The 15,911-nt window shown below is 38.2% G+C and overlaps 1 protein-coding gene across 2 annotated transcripts in view; it reads left to right on the forward strand.

Moving 5' to 3' along the window:
* The window catches only part of DCC (DCC netrin 1 receptor), a 1,296,534-nt gene that overhangs the window by 1,219,029 nt on the left and 61,594 nt on the right, over positions 1–15,911 (forward strand). For both annotated transcript variants that reach the window (XM_059881088.1, XM_059881089.1), the window contains exon 26: positions 14,237–14,392. In XM_059881088.1, coding sequence (XP_059737071.1) covers positions 14,237–14,392 — 156 coding nt within the window. The remainder of the gene's footprint in view (positions 1–14,236; positions 14,393–15,911) is intronic.

A 15,911-nucleotide genomic window follows, 5' to 3' on the forward strand; every position in this document is an offset into this window, starting at 1 on the left:
CTTAGGGACTCTTCTGTAATTATCCCTTTCCTTTCTTGGATCATCAGTTTTCCTTCCTACTCCAATATGTGTATGAGCATTATCTCATAACTCCCTTGTTAAAGCATCTTCCCTGGAACCACTAGCCCATTCTTCCCCTTTCCTGAGAAACTCTCTTAAAAGTTGTCTGTAATTACTTTTTGCTCTTTTAATCTTCTTTATTAATTTTAATAGCATTTCCACAGTCCCTCTACTAAAACCATGGCTGCCAAGATTTCAATAATCTCCACATCTTCTTACCAAATGCTCAATTGTCCAGTGCTCAGCAAAATTTGACATAGCTTCTGTTTTTCCTGGAATGCTTTCTTCACTTGCCTGTTGTGTTCTAAATGCCCCCAGTTTTCTTCCTGTCCCACTGCCTTCTCATTTTTAGTCCTTTACTTACTCCTCCTTTCTCCCCAATCTCTTAAGAGATAGAGTACCCTCGGGCTCAGTCTGCAAACTGCTGTCTACTATCTACACTCGCTTCTTAGAAGTTGTCATCTAATACCAATGGCTTTAATGCCATTTGCATGCTGATGAGTCACAAAAGTTAATCCCCAGATTAATTCCTTCCTGAAACCCACATCAATTTCCATATACAATATTGACTCACCTTCTTCAAATGGCTAATAGGCAAGCCAGGTGAGCTCAACATGGAAATCTTGCTCTTCCATAATTCCCTCTCCCCAGCTCCAAACTTGATTCCTATTATTTTTCCCAATACACGGTACCACTATTTAACCATCTATTCTTGTTTAAAAAACAAAATAAAACACAACCTCTAGTTTCATACTTCTTTATTCTGATTTCCTCACATCGCAAATTCAGTCTTTCACCAAATCTGATAGTTCTTGCTTTCAAAACCCATCCCAAATCTGACTACTCTTTCCCACCTCCACTTTTCTGCCTTATCCAAGCTATACCATCTCTAGATGGCAAATATAATCTATAGATTGTAGACTATAGCTGTAAACTTGTAACTGTTCTCTTTTCTTGAGCTCTTGATCTTACAGGAAGTCGTCTACACCGAAGCTTTTCAATGTGAATTGGATGATGTTATTCCTCTTGACTTCCCGTCACATGTGGCACAATATCCAGCGATTTCATCATGCCCAAGAGGTGCCCTGTGGTCCAGCCTCTGGCATGTCTCTCACACTGTCTCCTGCTGTTTCTCTCTATAATCTCTTTCAGCCACATAGCTCTCCTCTCTGTTCTTTGGCAATAACACACATTCCATCTCAGGGACGTTTTACTGTCCTCTTTGCCTGGCATTTCTTTCCATAGATATTTAGTTGACTTTTCCCTCATTTATTCAGGTCTGTGTTCAACTGCCACCACCGCGAAGGAACATAGATCTTCCCTGACCATTACCTAGGAGCCTCCTTGGTCTCTCTCTACGCTCTTCATTCTGCTTTGTTTTTCTTAATTTGTATAACTGTCTTACTTGCTTTATTGTGTTTGTTTACTTATCATGTGTTTTCCTTGTGTAGTATAGGCTCTATGAGAGCAGGAATTTTGCCTGCTTTCATCACGTCATATCCTCAGTACCCCAAATGGAGATTGGCATGGTAGGCACTCAGTTGATACTGTTCAGCCAAATGAATGAACTAATGGCTGTTTCTTTCTACCTACTGTATGTGATGTTTCCTCTACATTCCAACATAGCTCTCAATTTTACTATAATAAATGGAATTTATAACAGATGCCAGTTGTTCAACTCATGGGATAGATACTGTTCTTATGCCTGTTTTACTAATAAAAGAACTGAGGCTTACAGAGTTTAAGTACATAGCTTACAATCATACAGCGAGTAAGTGACAGGGCCAGAATTGGGACTCCGGACCGGCTTCAGCCTCTGTGCTCTGAATCATTATGCTCCCAGCTGCAGTCCTCTGTGAAGCTATTCATTCCTTTACCACATAGAAGGATGCTGTACACTTAGCTGCTTCTATTTGTGTTTTCCTTCCAGCCACTTTCCTCTTATAACTAAGTTCTGTCTGTGCCAACCTTCTATAGCTTTCTTCTTAAAAATCAGTGTGTTTCAGAATCTTCATGGGACTTTCTCTCCCATATATAACTTCTTCATCTAAGAAGTTTCCATATCCCATTGACTTTTTTTTCTTCCACTGTATCTTTTGAATCCCTGGCTGCATTCCCATTTCCAAGATTCATGTTTTTATTCTTCTCTTTATGGCCTTACCCCTGAACTGTCAAAACAGCTTTATAATTAATCTTCCTCCTCTCTGTAGTACCTTCTAAATGTCTTTGTATCCTGCTTGCCAAATTTCTTCCTAAAACAACTTAAATATGGCATTCTACTCTATAAATTTTCCCAATGGCTCCTCACTGTCTTCCAAGAAAAAAAAAAAAAACCCTGTGCATACCAGATGTAAGTCTGTATTTCTAGTCTCCTGTTGCTATGTTAGACACCCTTGCCAAGCCAGACCAATCACCAGTTCACAAATATGCATTGTTGTTTATTTGATTTTCCTTCTGAACACATTTTTTTTCCCCCTTATGGAATGACTTGGTAGCCATCTCTAACTAATAGAGATCTGTGAATCTTTCAAAGACCAGAGAGGTATTAATGCTCTCATGAATTCTTTCCTCTCTGATTACTACACCCAGAAATGAGGGCTTCTTTTCTCATGTTTGAATAGTCTCTCTTTTTAACACTTTTATGGAATTAATTCCTCAGAGTACTGCCTCATATACTTAGGTATTCAAGTCCAAATCTTCCCTCCTCTAACAGATTGTGTATTACATGATAGGGAGGGGATGCAGCTAATTCTTCTTCATATTCACACATTGTTTAACTCAATATCTAGCATAAAATTGGTACTTGCTAAGTATCTGTCAAATAAATGACTAGATGAAAAAAATAAACGTATTATAAGAAGGCCTTGTGTTCATAACACATCAGGGTTTAAGGCTCTTTTTTTAGCAGTTCTAATAGAATATCTTCAAATAAAAACTTGATACATTAAAGGCAGTTAAAATTGTTTACATTCAACAAGAACTAACGAGCTTAGAAAGAAAGAGAAATGTAATGAAATATAACAAGTGTTGAGAACTTCTAAATATTATTCACTAGCTAAATACCTTTCTAATTCATATGTCATTTACTCCTCCCAATACTCTCATGTGTTGAGTTTATCCTGATTTTACAGATGGGAAATAGTCTTAGCTTAACAAACTTCCTTCCTTCCATGAGTCTGTATGATGTGCTTCTTTTCTAAGGACAAAGATGCCTTATATTATTTGTATTCATTTTTAAAAATAATTTGTTTGACTCTAGCATCTCCAGTTTACAAACATGCAAACCAAAGTTCTGAGAGTCTGAACCCAACGCTTGTGCTCAGTCTGTTGGCTTCACCCTACCCCCTCATGCTGTCATCTCAAGCTCTGACTTGCTCGATGGCTAAAGCACGACTTCTCTTATTCCTAGTGTCTTACATGAATGCAGGCCCTAAAATGACAAGTAATTTATTACTTTAATTAGTTTAAAATTAGTAAATTAGTAGTTAGAAATGTATTAGTTTTATTAATTTGAAAACTATTCTATAAAGCATGCATATATGTAATTTTCAGCAGTTAAATACATTTATAAAATGCATAGGGACACTCTGACTCAACAGTTCCATACCTAGATTTATTCTGTTCTTGGGTGTATATCTAGCAGAAATGCCTAATATGCTCACCAAAAGACATGTATAAGAATACGTTGGGGAATACTGCTTGTCATGACTTGGTAATGTATATAACGTATTCACACAATGGACTACCATGTAGCAATGAACACGGAAAAGCTAAAATGATACAAACAATATGGAGACTCTCACAGATGTACTCCTGCAAAACAGAAATGTAATTCATCTGTATGATTCAATTTATGTAAATCTTAAACAGGCAAAGTAACCTATGGGGTTAGAATTCAAAAGAGTAGTTACTCTTAATGAGAGGTGGTTAGTTACCAGAAGGGAACATGGAGCAGCTTCTGATAACGTTCCATTTTCATGGCCTGGATGATGGTCAGAAGACATTTCACCCTGAAAAATCACTGAGCAGTACTGACGATATTTAGTTTTCAATATGTATTACTGTTGTTCAGTTGCAAAGTTGTGTCCAACTCTTTTTGACCCCAAGGACTGCAGCACACCAGGACTCCCTGTCCCTCGCTGTCTCCCAGAGTTTGCCCAACTTCATATCCATTGATTTGGTGATGTCATCCAACCATCTCATCCTCTGGCACCCTTTCTCCTTCTGCCTTCAATCTTTCCCAGCATCAGGGTCTTTCCAATGAGCCAGCTATTGGCCAAACTATTGGAGCTTCAGCATCAGTCCTTTCAGTGAGTATTAAGGATTGATTTCCTTTAAGATTGACTGGTTTGATCCCCTTGCTGTCCAAGGGACTATAAATATGCATATTATATTTAAATAAAACTTCAGTTAGAAATGAAGAGTCAGTAGAATATAGACCTTTTGAAATCTTTGTTGCATTACATTCTTTGTTGGCTCCAAACTCAGTTGGTTAAACTCTATCTAACAAGAGAAAATTTATTTCAGCATATAATCCAAGTTGATTTTAAAATTAATTCTTAGACTTTCTGATAAATAAAATAGATTCTTTGCAACTGACATGATTGATGGGCCTTAGCTAACTAGGCTGAAAAACTTGTAGATTTGTATCTTGACAGAGTTATGATTTCATTCAGAATGGTAGATGCATGTACTGATGGCCCACTTGCAACTATTTGGATTTACTAGTGTATCAGGTCTTGTATAAACTACATCATAGCATAGTTTGGGTTTCCAGTCACACGTATAAAGATGCTTGCTGTTCCACTTAATAATCTCTATTTTTGTAAGATTATTTCCCCCCTCTTCCTTGACATTTCTCACCATGTTCTGCAAAATGATAACTACCAGATAAAATATAAACTATCTGAAGTGTTTTTTAGTTCTTAAAATTCACAGGAAATGGCATTTAATTTCATTGAAGTACAAAACCTGTTTATTTGTCTGAGGTTATGCTTTTTGGTTGAAAATATTAGGTGGCATATGTTACTTCTTACCCCAGAACACACTTCACAGCTAAGCAAGCTGATGCCTGTGAGAAGCATAGTAGCTAATAGCATAGACAGGAGAAGAATCCAGACATTCTGATTTCCCCAGTCTGCTGCTCTTTCTTATAAAACTGTGGCAAAAAGTGAGTATTTTTACAGTGGCCAAAAATAATTTTATATGATTTTCTTACTATAAATTAGTCTCCTGGAGAAGACTCTTAAGAGTCCCTTGGACTGTAAGGAGATCCAATCGGTCCATCCTAAAGGAAATCAGTCCTGAATATTCATTGGAAGGACTAATGCTGAAGCTGAAACTCCAATACTTTGGCCACCTGATGCAAAGAATTGACTCATTGGAAAAGACCCTGATGCTGGGAAAGATTGAAGGTGGGAGGAGAAGGGGACAACAGAGGATGAGATGGTTGGATGGCATCACTGACTCAATGGACATGAGTTTGAGCAAACTCCAGGAGTTGGCGATGGACAGGGAGGCCTGGCGTGCTGCAGTCCATGGGGTCGCAAAGAGTTGGACACGACTGAGCAGCTGAACTGAAGGAAAGTCATATGCTGAGTTTCCAGGAATCAGACTCTGAAAAGAGATTGGAAAACAGATTTATTAGCAAGCTCCTTTAGGAGTAACACCTGTGAGGGTAAAGGGTACAGGATTGCTGAGAGGGAGATAGTAAACTAATCAGGTATTGTTATCATCATTCACTTTGTAAATCGTGTCCGAGTCTTTGAGACCCCCATGGAGTATAGTACACCAAGCTTCCTGTCCTTCACTGTCTCCTGGAGTTTGCTCAGATTCGTGTCCATTGAATCAATGATGCCACCCAATCATCTCATGCTCTGTCACCCTCTTCTCCTCCTGCCTTCAGTCTTTCCCAGCATCAGGGTCTTTTCCAATGAGTTGATTCTTCATATCAGGTGGCCAAAGTATTGGAGCTTCAGCATCAGTCCTTCTGGTGAATATTTAGGGTTGATTTCCTGTTGGATTGACTGGTTTGATCTCCTTGCTGGTTGGCATATGGAAAAACCTGGACAAACTATTTGGCCAACCCAAAAGTTTGATGGAGGCCTCAACTGACAGTACAGATTGCTCTGGTGCTGGAATTATCCTTCTAGGTTGTCCCAAATGAGGTGGGGGGTGGGGGCAGTTCTGTAGTCTTTGAGGCAGACTGCTCCTAGGAAGTAAGGTGCAGCCTTGGTGAGCAGCTTCTTTGGCTGAGAGCAGTACCTGGAGCGATGGCAGCTTTTCTTACACTTTCAGTGTTTTATTATTCCATGCATCCTAATTATTCTGCCTTGGAAAGATTCCTTTTCCATTCTCATATTGTGTTTTCTTCTGCTGTAAAATGCCTGAGGAGAGGCGAAGAATAGATCTAGGTAAAATAGAAATGGAAGCAGATACCCTGTAGGATCACATCAGCTGTACAATTTTAATAATTCACTGTGTGAGTTTGTTGAGTAAAAATCTCTTGAATTTCTTTTTTTTTTCAGTTTTTATTTCCTTGTAAATATTTGAAGGAAAAAAGGTAAGATCAGCCTCTAAAGAAGCTAGAAGTTTCAAAAACTTAAATTAGATGGTGTTTAAAAAGACTGAGGCAGAAGGAAGCATACAGTTTCGTTTTAAGGGTAGCTTGGATGCTGCTATGGTTACTGGTTGGGGGCCTTTCTAGAACGTTCACTACGAGAGCCAGCATTTTCTTCCCCACCTTCACTATCTGCTTTAGTCACTTGAGTGCAGAACTCAAACAGTTTTCAATATCTTTGGAAATTTTTGACTTATATTTTAAGTGGTCATATTTTTAAAAATTTTATTTATCATTGAACAGTTTTATTTAGATATAATTTATGTGTGTAACTGTACATATTTAATGTACATAGTCTAGTAAGTTTAGACGTGCATTCACCCATGATACCATCACCACAAAGTCATAGATAAGGTTGTTTTAAACAGTATTTTTTATTAAATGTTATTCAGCTTAGTCTTGAGGCAGATCTGTTGGGACTCAGGAGAAATTAATGTCAATAACCAACATTTCCACCCTGCTGCACTTGTAGGTGGGTGCTGTCTTTAATCCTCAGAACCACATCCTAATGTTGGTGCCACGATGATCTCCACTTTACTGATGAAAAAAACAGGAAATAGATTACATACCCTCTCATGTGAATGTATAGTTACCTACTGCTGCTAAGTTGCTTCAGTCGTGTCCGACTCTGTGCGACCCCATGGACTGCAGCCTACCAGGCTTCTCCATCCATGGGATTCTCCAGGCAAGAACACTGGAGTGGGTTGCCATTTCCTTCTCCAATGCATGAAAGTGGAAAATGAAAGTGAAGTTGCTCAGTCGTGTCTGACTCTTAGCAACCCCATGGACTGCAGCCTACCAGTCTCCTCCATCCATGGGATTTTCCGGGCAACAGTACTGGAGTGGGGTGCCATTGCCTTCTCCCAGTTACCTACTATTACCTAACAAATTACCTCAAAATGTAGCAACAGAAAACAGCCATTTATTTTTTCAGTAGCTTCTGAGCATCAGGAATCCAGGAATGATTTAGCCAGGCAGTTCAAGCTCAGGGTCCTCAAGACATGGCTCCTGGCTTCCTCCAGAGTGAACCATCAGAGAGAGCGAGAGGGGAAAAGAGAATGAGAAAGAATCTCATTTAACCTATTTTTGGAAGTGACATACCATCACTTCCATTGCACTCTTTGGTCACCAGACCAATCTGGATGAATTGTGGCAGGGAACTCCAACAAGGATGTGAATACATGAAGAGAGAATCAACGGGCACTGTCTTCGATGTTGGCTGTGGCATTTTTTCCCTATCAACTGGCAGAACTAGATAATGAACCCAGGCAGTCTGACCTAGTGTTTGGGCCCTTTACCACTATTTTAAGAATAACTGCAGAACGTGTCGTTGTGAATGTTCACTATTTTCCTCAAGTAGGAATTTGTGGATACTTGTGGCTGGCCTCCAGTGACAATTGCTTGTCAAAGGACACCCGAAAATGTGAAGGAGATTATTTATCAAGGGTGATGGAAACTACAGTTCCGAATAGTCCAGATTATATGTAGGCCATTGCCAAAAAGAAACGCTAAAGAGAGGCAGAGTGCGAAATCATGTCACTTAAGCTCTTTGCACTTTAAAATATTATCTTTACTCTTCTGTTCACCTCTCCTCCTCAACAAATCTCTCAAATTGTCAAGTATCATGGGGAGAAGTACCTATAGAGAGCTTTATTTCTTAATAACGTTAAAAATAAAATCTGTATTTTTAGATTTCCTGTAGTTCGTGTTTAACACTAACATTTTTGTAAATGTTGTTTAAAGTTTTTGAATATCAATGTGCCCTGTTCAGGAAACTAAGTAATTTGGTGGTGAGGGAGTTTCTACTTGAAAAATCTTTATGCGTCAGTATGAGAGATAAATCCAGTTGTCAGCAAGCTGTGTCAGAACAGATTTCTTGTCATAGTTGGCCGCAAGGCAGAGATTTATTGAAAATGTTTGATGATATCACTCTTTGAGCTGTTTTGCATAAGCAGAGCAGGGCAGTGAATGCCTTGAATTGTACTGTGAGGACGTGTCTGTGTAGGTGTGTGTTTCTGGCTCTCAAAACTGACGTGTAGTTGAAAATACAAAAATGCACTTCAATACACAGTGTTAGGTCCAACTTATTACAGAATGATTAGTTTTGCAACAACTGTTTTATAAGTAAGGGTAGCTGTCTGTTCTATTTTAGAAATGAATCATGGATCAGAAAACTTCAAAACCAAAGCTTTGGAATACTGACTAGTCTATTCATGTGAGGGAAATAGAACAATGCAAATTTCTGAGTTGCTGAGACATACAACAAATTTATTGTTTTTGTAAAAGAACTTTTATTATTTGCAAACCTTTTGTACTCAGGTCAGTAGTCAAAATGCAAAACTCATAGAAAGTAAAATTTCTTTTCTTAAGTAATGAGAGACTTGGAGCTGGAATATGAATTTAGTCTCTTGGGTTCTCTCTGTTCTCTAACTTATACAGAATCTGCGGCTTGCCAAATTATTTTATGTTTCTCTATTCAAATTTATTCAGCACCAACTGGAAGATATTTATGACATTCTTTTTCTAACTGCGTTGTAAAATATTGGTTAAATTCAGATAACAATATTGATTAGAATGTGCACAGTTTGTCAAGTGGGTGCTTTCTACTTTTAAGGGAGACTATTATTGTCACATTTATTTATGAGTAAAAATTGTCAACACAGGAAAAGCTTTGCAATTTGGCAGTCAACCTTAATGACTGTATAGTAATCTCATTTTGATTGGTAAGATGTATGAATTCAATTAACTGCTTCAGAGAGTGAAATTTTGAGTCATAGGAATACAGACTTTGTTATTATATGACTTTTATTTGCAAATGTATTCAAATCTATTACTATTAGTATCATTGTAGTAACATATTAACTATACACACCAGGAAACAAAATAATACATACATGAAATCATGTGAAAAATCTCCAGTGGGTTAAAATGACAGATTTATAAATATTTCTAGAAAATCTCTCTTGTTAACTCACTTGAAAAATATGAAGTATCTCCAGAACTGTACTATGACAGACACAAAGACTACAAAATGATAACCTTTTCCTTGAGGGAATTTATCATTATTTTGGCTGGAATCTGGTTTGAATTTCTAATTCTTTTCGACGGTTCCCTTCTCATTTTATTTCTTTTCCTTTTTCTAAACTCTGTTCATGTGTTTATATAGCCACAATCTACTTTTATAAAATATCTTATCTATTAAATTATAACATCTTTATTTATGATGTTATATATCAGTTAGTCTGAATTTTTCATTGAAGTCCTCCCAAAAATAATTTAGAAAAGCTTTGTATTACCACACACGTTTTTAATTCAGTATTTAAAATTAAATATTATAGGTTAAGTATCTGCAAAATACATAATTTTTCTGGTAGTCTACTCTTTTAAATAAAGCCAAAAGTATAAAAACACCATAGCCGTTTGATACCCACCATCATCCATTTACAAAGTGTCAATACGTTAGGAAGTTTCCCTTTTGCAGAGAAAAGTTTGTACCACTCATTTTCTTCCTTTAACTAATACCTACAATTCACTTCCCCACAGAATTGCATACAACTGTCAGCTCTGTGAACTTTCACAGGAAGTTAAATTCTGCTGCTGCGGCTGCTAAGTCGCTTCAGTCGTGTCCGACTCTGTGCGACCCCATAGACGGCAGCCCAACAGGCTCCTCTGCCCATGAGATTTTCCAGGCAAGAGTACTGGAATGGGTTTTAACCAGAAAGTTAAATAGTATTTCAGTTAACAACTAGGTAATGTCCTCTAATTTTTCTGGAAGGAAAAGTTATATTCAAGTATTGATGAATCATTCAAGTTATCTGCTTTCTAATTTTCTAGGAGGTACAACTGTAAAAAGCTTTATCATGACATATATCTACAGGTTTTATTCACTTAGAGGTACTTCGTATAATACAATATACTAAGACAGGATTTAAAACATTGAAATATCTTTACTAATGTGAGTTTTTGAAAAAATATTTTATCCCATTAAAACATTAATATACATTCTTATTTGATTCAGACAAAGCACCCATTACTTCAGTTCAGTTCAGTCGCTCAGTCGTGTCCGACTCTTTGCGACCCCATGAATCGCAGCACGCCAGGCCTCCCTGTCCATCACCAACTCCCGGAGTTCACTCAGACTCATGTCCATCGAGGCAGTGATGCCATCCAGCCATCTCCTCCTCTGTCGTCCCCTTCTCCTCCTGCCCCCAATCCTTCCCAGCATCAGAGTCTTTTCCAATGAGTCAACTCTTTGCATGAGGTGGCCAAAGTCCTGGAGTTTCAGCTTTAGCATCATTCCTTCCAAAGAAATCCCAGGGCTGATCTCCTTCAGCATGGACTGGTTGGATCTCCTTGCAGTCCAAGGGACTCTCAAGAGTCTTCTCCAACACCACAGTTCAAAAGCATCAATTCTTCAGCTCTCAGCTTTCTTCACAGTCCAACTCTCACATCCATACATGACCACAAGAAAAACCATAGCCTTGACTAGACGAACTTTTGTTGGCAAAGTAATGTCTCTGCTTTTCAATTGCTATTTAGGTTGCTCATAACTTTTCTTCCAAGGAGTAAGCGTCTTTTAATTTCATGGCTGCAGTGACCATCTGCAGTGATTTTGGAGCCCCCCCAAAAATAAAGTCTGACACTGTTTCCACTGTTTCCCCATCCCATTACTTAACCTCCTTAAAAAAGAGTTAGTCCTCATTACCAAAACAGTCAGTCAAAACTTTCTATCTGAAAAAAGACCTGGGTTCATTTTTCAATTAAACATGTTAATATGCGCTTTAAGGAGTGTTATAAATATACTGAAATTAAATTCTCAAATGCAGTTTTACATATATATGTGTATATATATATATATACACACACCCTCCCTTTTGAGCCTCCCTCCTACCCCCGTTCCCGCCCTCTAGGTTATCAGAGCACCAGGCGGGGGGCTCCCTGTGCTATACAGAAGCTGCCCCCTAGCTATCTATTTTACACATGATAGTATATACGCGTGTATGTTCAGTTGCTTTAGTGTGTCTCTTTGCGACCCTGTGGATTGTAACACGCCAAGCTCCCCTGTCCATGGGATTCCCCAGGCAAGAATACTGGAGTGGGCTGCCATTTCCTTCACCAGGGCATATTCCTGGCCCAGGGATTGAGCCTGGGTCTCCTGCATTGCCGGTGGATCCTTGACCACTGAGCCCCGGGTGAAATGTATCCATGTCAGTTTTGTTTTCTCGATCCGCCCCACCCTAGCCTTCCCCTCTCTGTCCGCTTGGCTGTTCTCCGGGTGTGTGTCTCCATTTCTTCCCTGCAAATAGCTTCATCAGTACCATTTTTCTAGATTCCATATATATGCGTTAATATATGATATTTGTTTTTCAGTTTCTGATTTATTTCACTCTGTATAACAGGCTCTAGGTTCATTCACCTCACTACAACTGATTTAAATTCATTCCTCTTTATGGCTAAGTAATAGTCCATTGCATATATGTACCACATCTTTATACATTCATCTGTCGATGAACATCCAGATTGCCTCTATGTCCTGGCTAGTGCTGCAATAAACACATTTTGGGATACATGTGTCATTTTGAAGGAACCTTTTTAATTTAAAGTGCTATGTATTTCATGTAATTAATCTGCATTTTTAAGTCAAAATATTTTAAAAATCTGTTTGTAACCAACAATAATGCAGTGTAATTTGTATCTTGATGATGAAATTACTAGGTAAAAGGAATGTGATTTAAAAAAAAAAAAGATTTTACTTTGATAAATGTACACTGCTGTCCATGTTGAACTTCAGCAACTGGCCTTAGGGTATAACTAAATTAAAAAATCATAATATAAAATAAATAATTCATTAATTTTTTAGATAAGAATATGCTGTTGAAATTGATCATTCCAGCAGCTAGCTTAATTTTTATTTTTTGTTAATAAAAGGTAGAACATGCTAAACATTTTATAAGATGAAGATTGACTTACACTGAGAGTAAGTATTTCATAATATGATACAGTTCAGTTCAGTCACTCAGTTGGGTCTGACTCTTTGTGACCCCATGGACTTCAGCACGCCAGGCCTCCCTGTCCATCACCAACTCCCAGAGTTTACTCAGATGCGTGTCCATTGAGTTAGTGATGCCATCCAGCCATCTCATCCTCTGTCGTCCCCTTCTCTTCCTGCCTTCAATCTTTCCCAGCATCAAGGTCTTTTCAAATGAGTCAGCTCTTTGCATCAGGTGGCCAAACTCCAAAGTATTGGAGTTTCCACTTCAGCCTCAGTCCTTCCAATGAATATTCAGGACTGATTTCCTTTAGGATGGACTGGTTGGATCTCCTTGCAGTCCAAAGGACTCTCAAGACTCTTCTCCAACACCACAGTTCAAAAGCATCAATTCTTCAGAACTCAGTTTTCTTTATAGTCCAACTCTTACATTGATACATGACTACTGGAAAAACTAGAGCCTTGACTAGATGGACCTTTGTTGACAAAGTAATCTCTCTGCTTTTTAATATGCTATTTAGATTGGTCATAACATTTCTTCCAAGGAGTAAACGTCTTTTAATTTCATGGCTGCAGTCACCATCTGCAGTGATTTTAGAGCCCCCCCAAAATAAACTCTGCCACTGTTTCCACTGTTTCCTTATCTATTTGCCATGAAGTGATGGCACCAAAACAGATTGATTATATTCTTTGCAGCCAAAGATGGAGACACTCTATACAGTCAGCAAAAATAAGACCGGGAGCTGACTATGGCTCAGATCATGAACTCCTTATTACCAAATTCAGACTTAAATTGAAGAAAGTAGGGAAAACCACTAGACCATTCAGGTATGACCTAAATCAAATACCTAATTCATAATGTGATACCACTGAACAGGCATTTGAACAATGGAATCGGACAATGCTCAATAAACCTAGAAAATATTGTGTAAGATATCATCTGTAGGTTTAGACCAATGTAACTTCAAACATGTTTTGGTATTTCAGAAAACATTCAGTTGCATTTAAATCAATGTGTCATTAAGTGGTACTACTTCAGCTGCTTGGAAGTATTTTCTATTAAATATAAATCCTTAGTGTGAGCATTTAGAGTATACTTTCATATTCTCTCTCCAGACTATAGATCGCCAAAGCCTTACTTTCCTTCACAGAATTAATAGAAAATCCCCACTTTTTTAGCGCGCTCTATATAATATATTCCATTTCTGAATAATCTAATGTTTCTAACATCATCATTTTTGCCTAGAAGAAAGAATAAGATGAAATCAAAACTAAACCAAATAAAGACCAGGGAGCCGTAAGGTGGCCTATGAATCACTTCTTTGTTTGAAACCATGAAAAATTTTAAACCTCAGGGTAATTCTTGCTGGTGAGATTCTTGAAGAGTGAGTTGTCTTTTCTGAAGTGAGAAAGGGACTTTCTAGAAAGAGAGGTAAGTAAAGGAACCTACATGAAACTATGAGGAGCATCCATGGATTTGAACATGTGAAAATGTAGCCATTTCCTTTTTGCTTGTTCGGCAGATGCATGGGATTGAAAATATTAACGACAACACCTTTGTTTTGCAGCTGTCGTGAGTGCCATCCCTGTGCCAACCCTAGAAAGTGCCCAGTACCCAGGAATCCTTCCATCACCCACGTGTGGATACCCCCACCCACAGTTCACCCTCCGGCCTGTGCCATTCCCAACACTGTCAGTGGACCGAGGTTTCGGAGCAGGAAAAAGTTAGTGGATTGCATTTTCCTTTCTTTTTACCGAGAACAGACGAATAAGATCAATAAAGTCTTGTCAAGTGTGTAGCATTTTGATGTTCTTATCCTTTGTAAAGAGGGATTCCGCTGTGACCTGAGTGCTAGAATTTTCTTTTTCAGCATGGTCAGTTTTTTGGACCCTAAACATGTATTGGGACTGATTTTCTAGGAGTCTTTCCACAGTCTGTTGCACTGACAATGTGAAAAGTTGTGAGAAAACAAAGCTGAACAGATCCAGTAAAACAGCAACGTGATGGGTGCTGGAAATTAATGTGTTCTGATAAGCGGGAAGTGAATACGCGAGTGACTGAACTCCAACATATTCTCACTTAAGTGTCTGTAATAATTGAAGATGTCTCTGATTTTCCTTATGAACCAATACCTGTATGAAAGTTTTAGCTTTCTTTAGTTAAATCAGCCATTTGCAACACCATGATAGACCTTTTTCATTTTCAACTTTTAAGAAATAACTATTGGAAATAAAAAATTTTCCAGACTAATATTTCACCTGTTTTTATGTATGTGTTTTTCCAGCTTTAATGGGAATAGTAGGCATTGAACAGTGTGTTGTGTGTGTTGATTTGATATACTTCTCTGTTGCAAAATGATAATCACCATAACCTTAGCCAGCACCCCCATCCATGGCACATAATGAGCATTTCTTTTTTGTGGTAAAAACATTTGAGAGTTACTCTCTTAGCAACTTCTGAGGGTTTAACACAGTATCATTAACTATAATCACTCCTCTGTCCATGGGATTCTCCAGGCAAGAATACTGACGTGAGTTGCCATCTCCTCTTCCAGGAGCTCTTCCTGACCCAGGTCTCCTGCTTGCAGGCAGATTCTTTACTAACTGAGCTATGAGGGAAGCCCATTCTATACATTATATCCCCAGAATTTATTCATCTTCTCACTATAAGTCTGACCAAATATGTCCTTTCTTCCCTCATCTCCCAGTCCCAGGTAAACCTTGTCCTAGTTTCTATGTCTATGAGTTTGGCTTTTTAAGATTCCAAATATAATGTTTGTCTTTCTCCATCTGACTTATTTCACTCAGCATAATGCCTTTAATGTCTATCCATGTTGTTGCAAATGTAAATGCCCTATTCATGGCTGAATAGTATATATGTGTGTGTGTATACATTTTATATGTATCTCACATCTTCTTTGCCCATTCATCCTTGATGAAAACTTACCTGTTGCCATGCTTTGGCTATTGTGAATTATGCTGCAAAAAGCACGGGAATCTCAGCCATAAAAGGGAACAAAATAGGGTCATTTGTAGTGATATGAATGAATCTAGTTTTACTTACAGAGTGAAGTAAGTCAAAAAAAGGAAAACAAATATTGTATGTTAACACATATATATGGAATCCAGAAAAATGGTACTGATGACCCTATTTGCAGGGCAGGAATAGAGACACAGATGTAGAGAATGGACTTGCAGACACAGCAGAGGAAGGAGAGGATGGGACGAATTGAGAGAATAGCT

The sequence above is a fragment of the Bos taurus genome, chromosome 24 (genome assembly GCF_002263795.3).
Source record: "Bos taurus isolate L1 Dominette 01449 registration number 42190680 breed Hereford chromosome 24, ARS-UCD2.0, whole genome shotgun sequence".
NCBI classification, from domain to species: Eukaryota; Metazoa; Chordata; class Mammalia; order Artiodactyla; family Bovidae; genus Bos; species Bos taurus.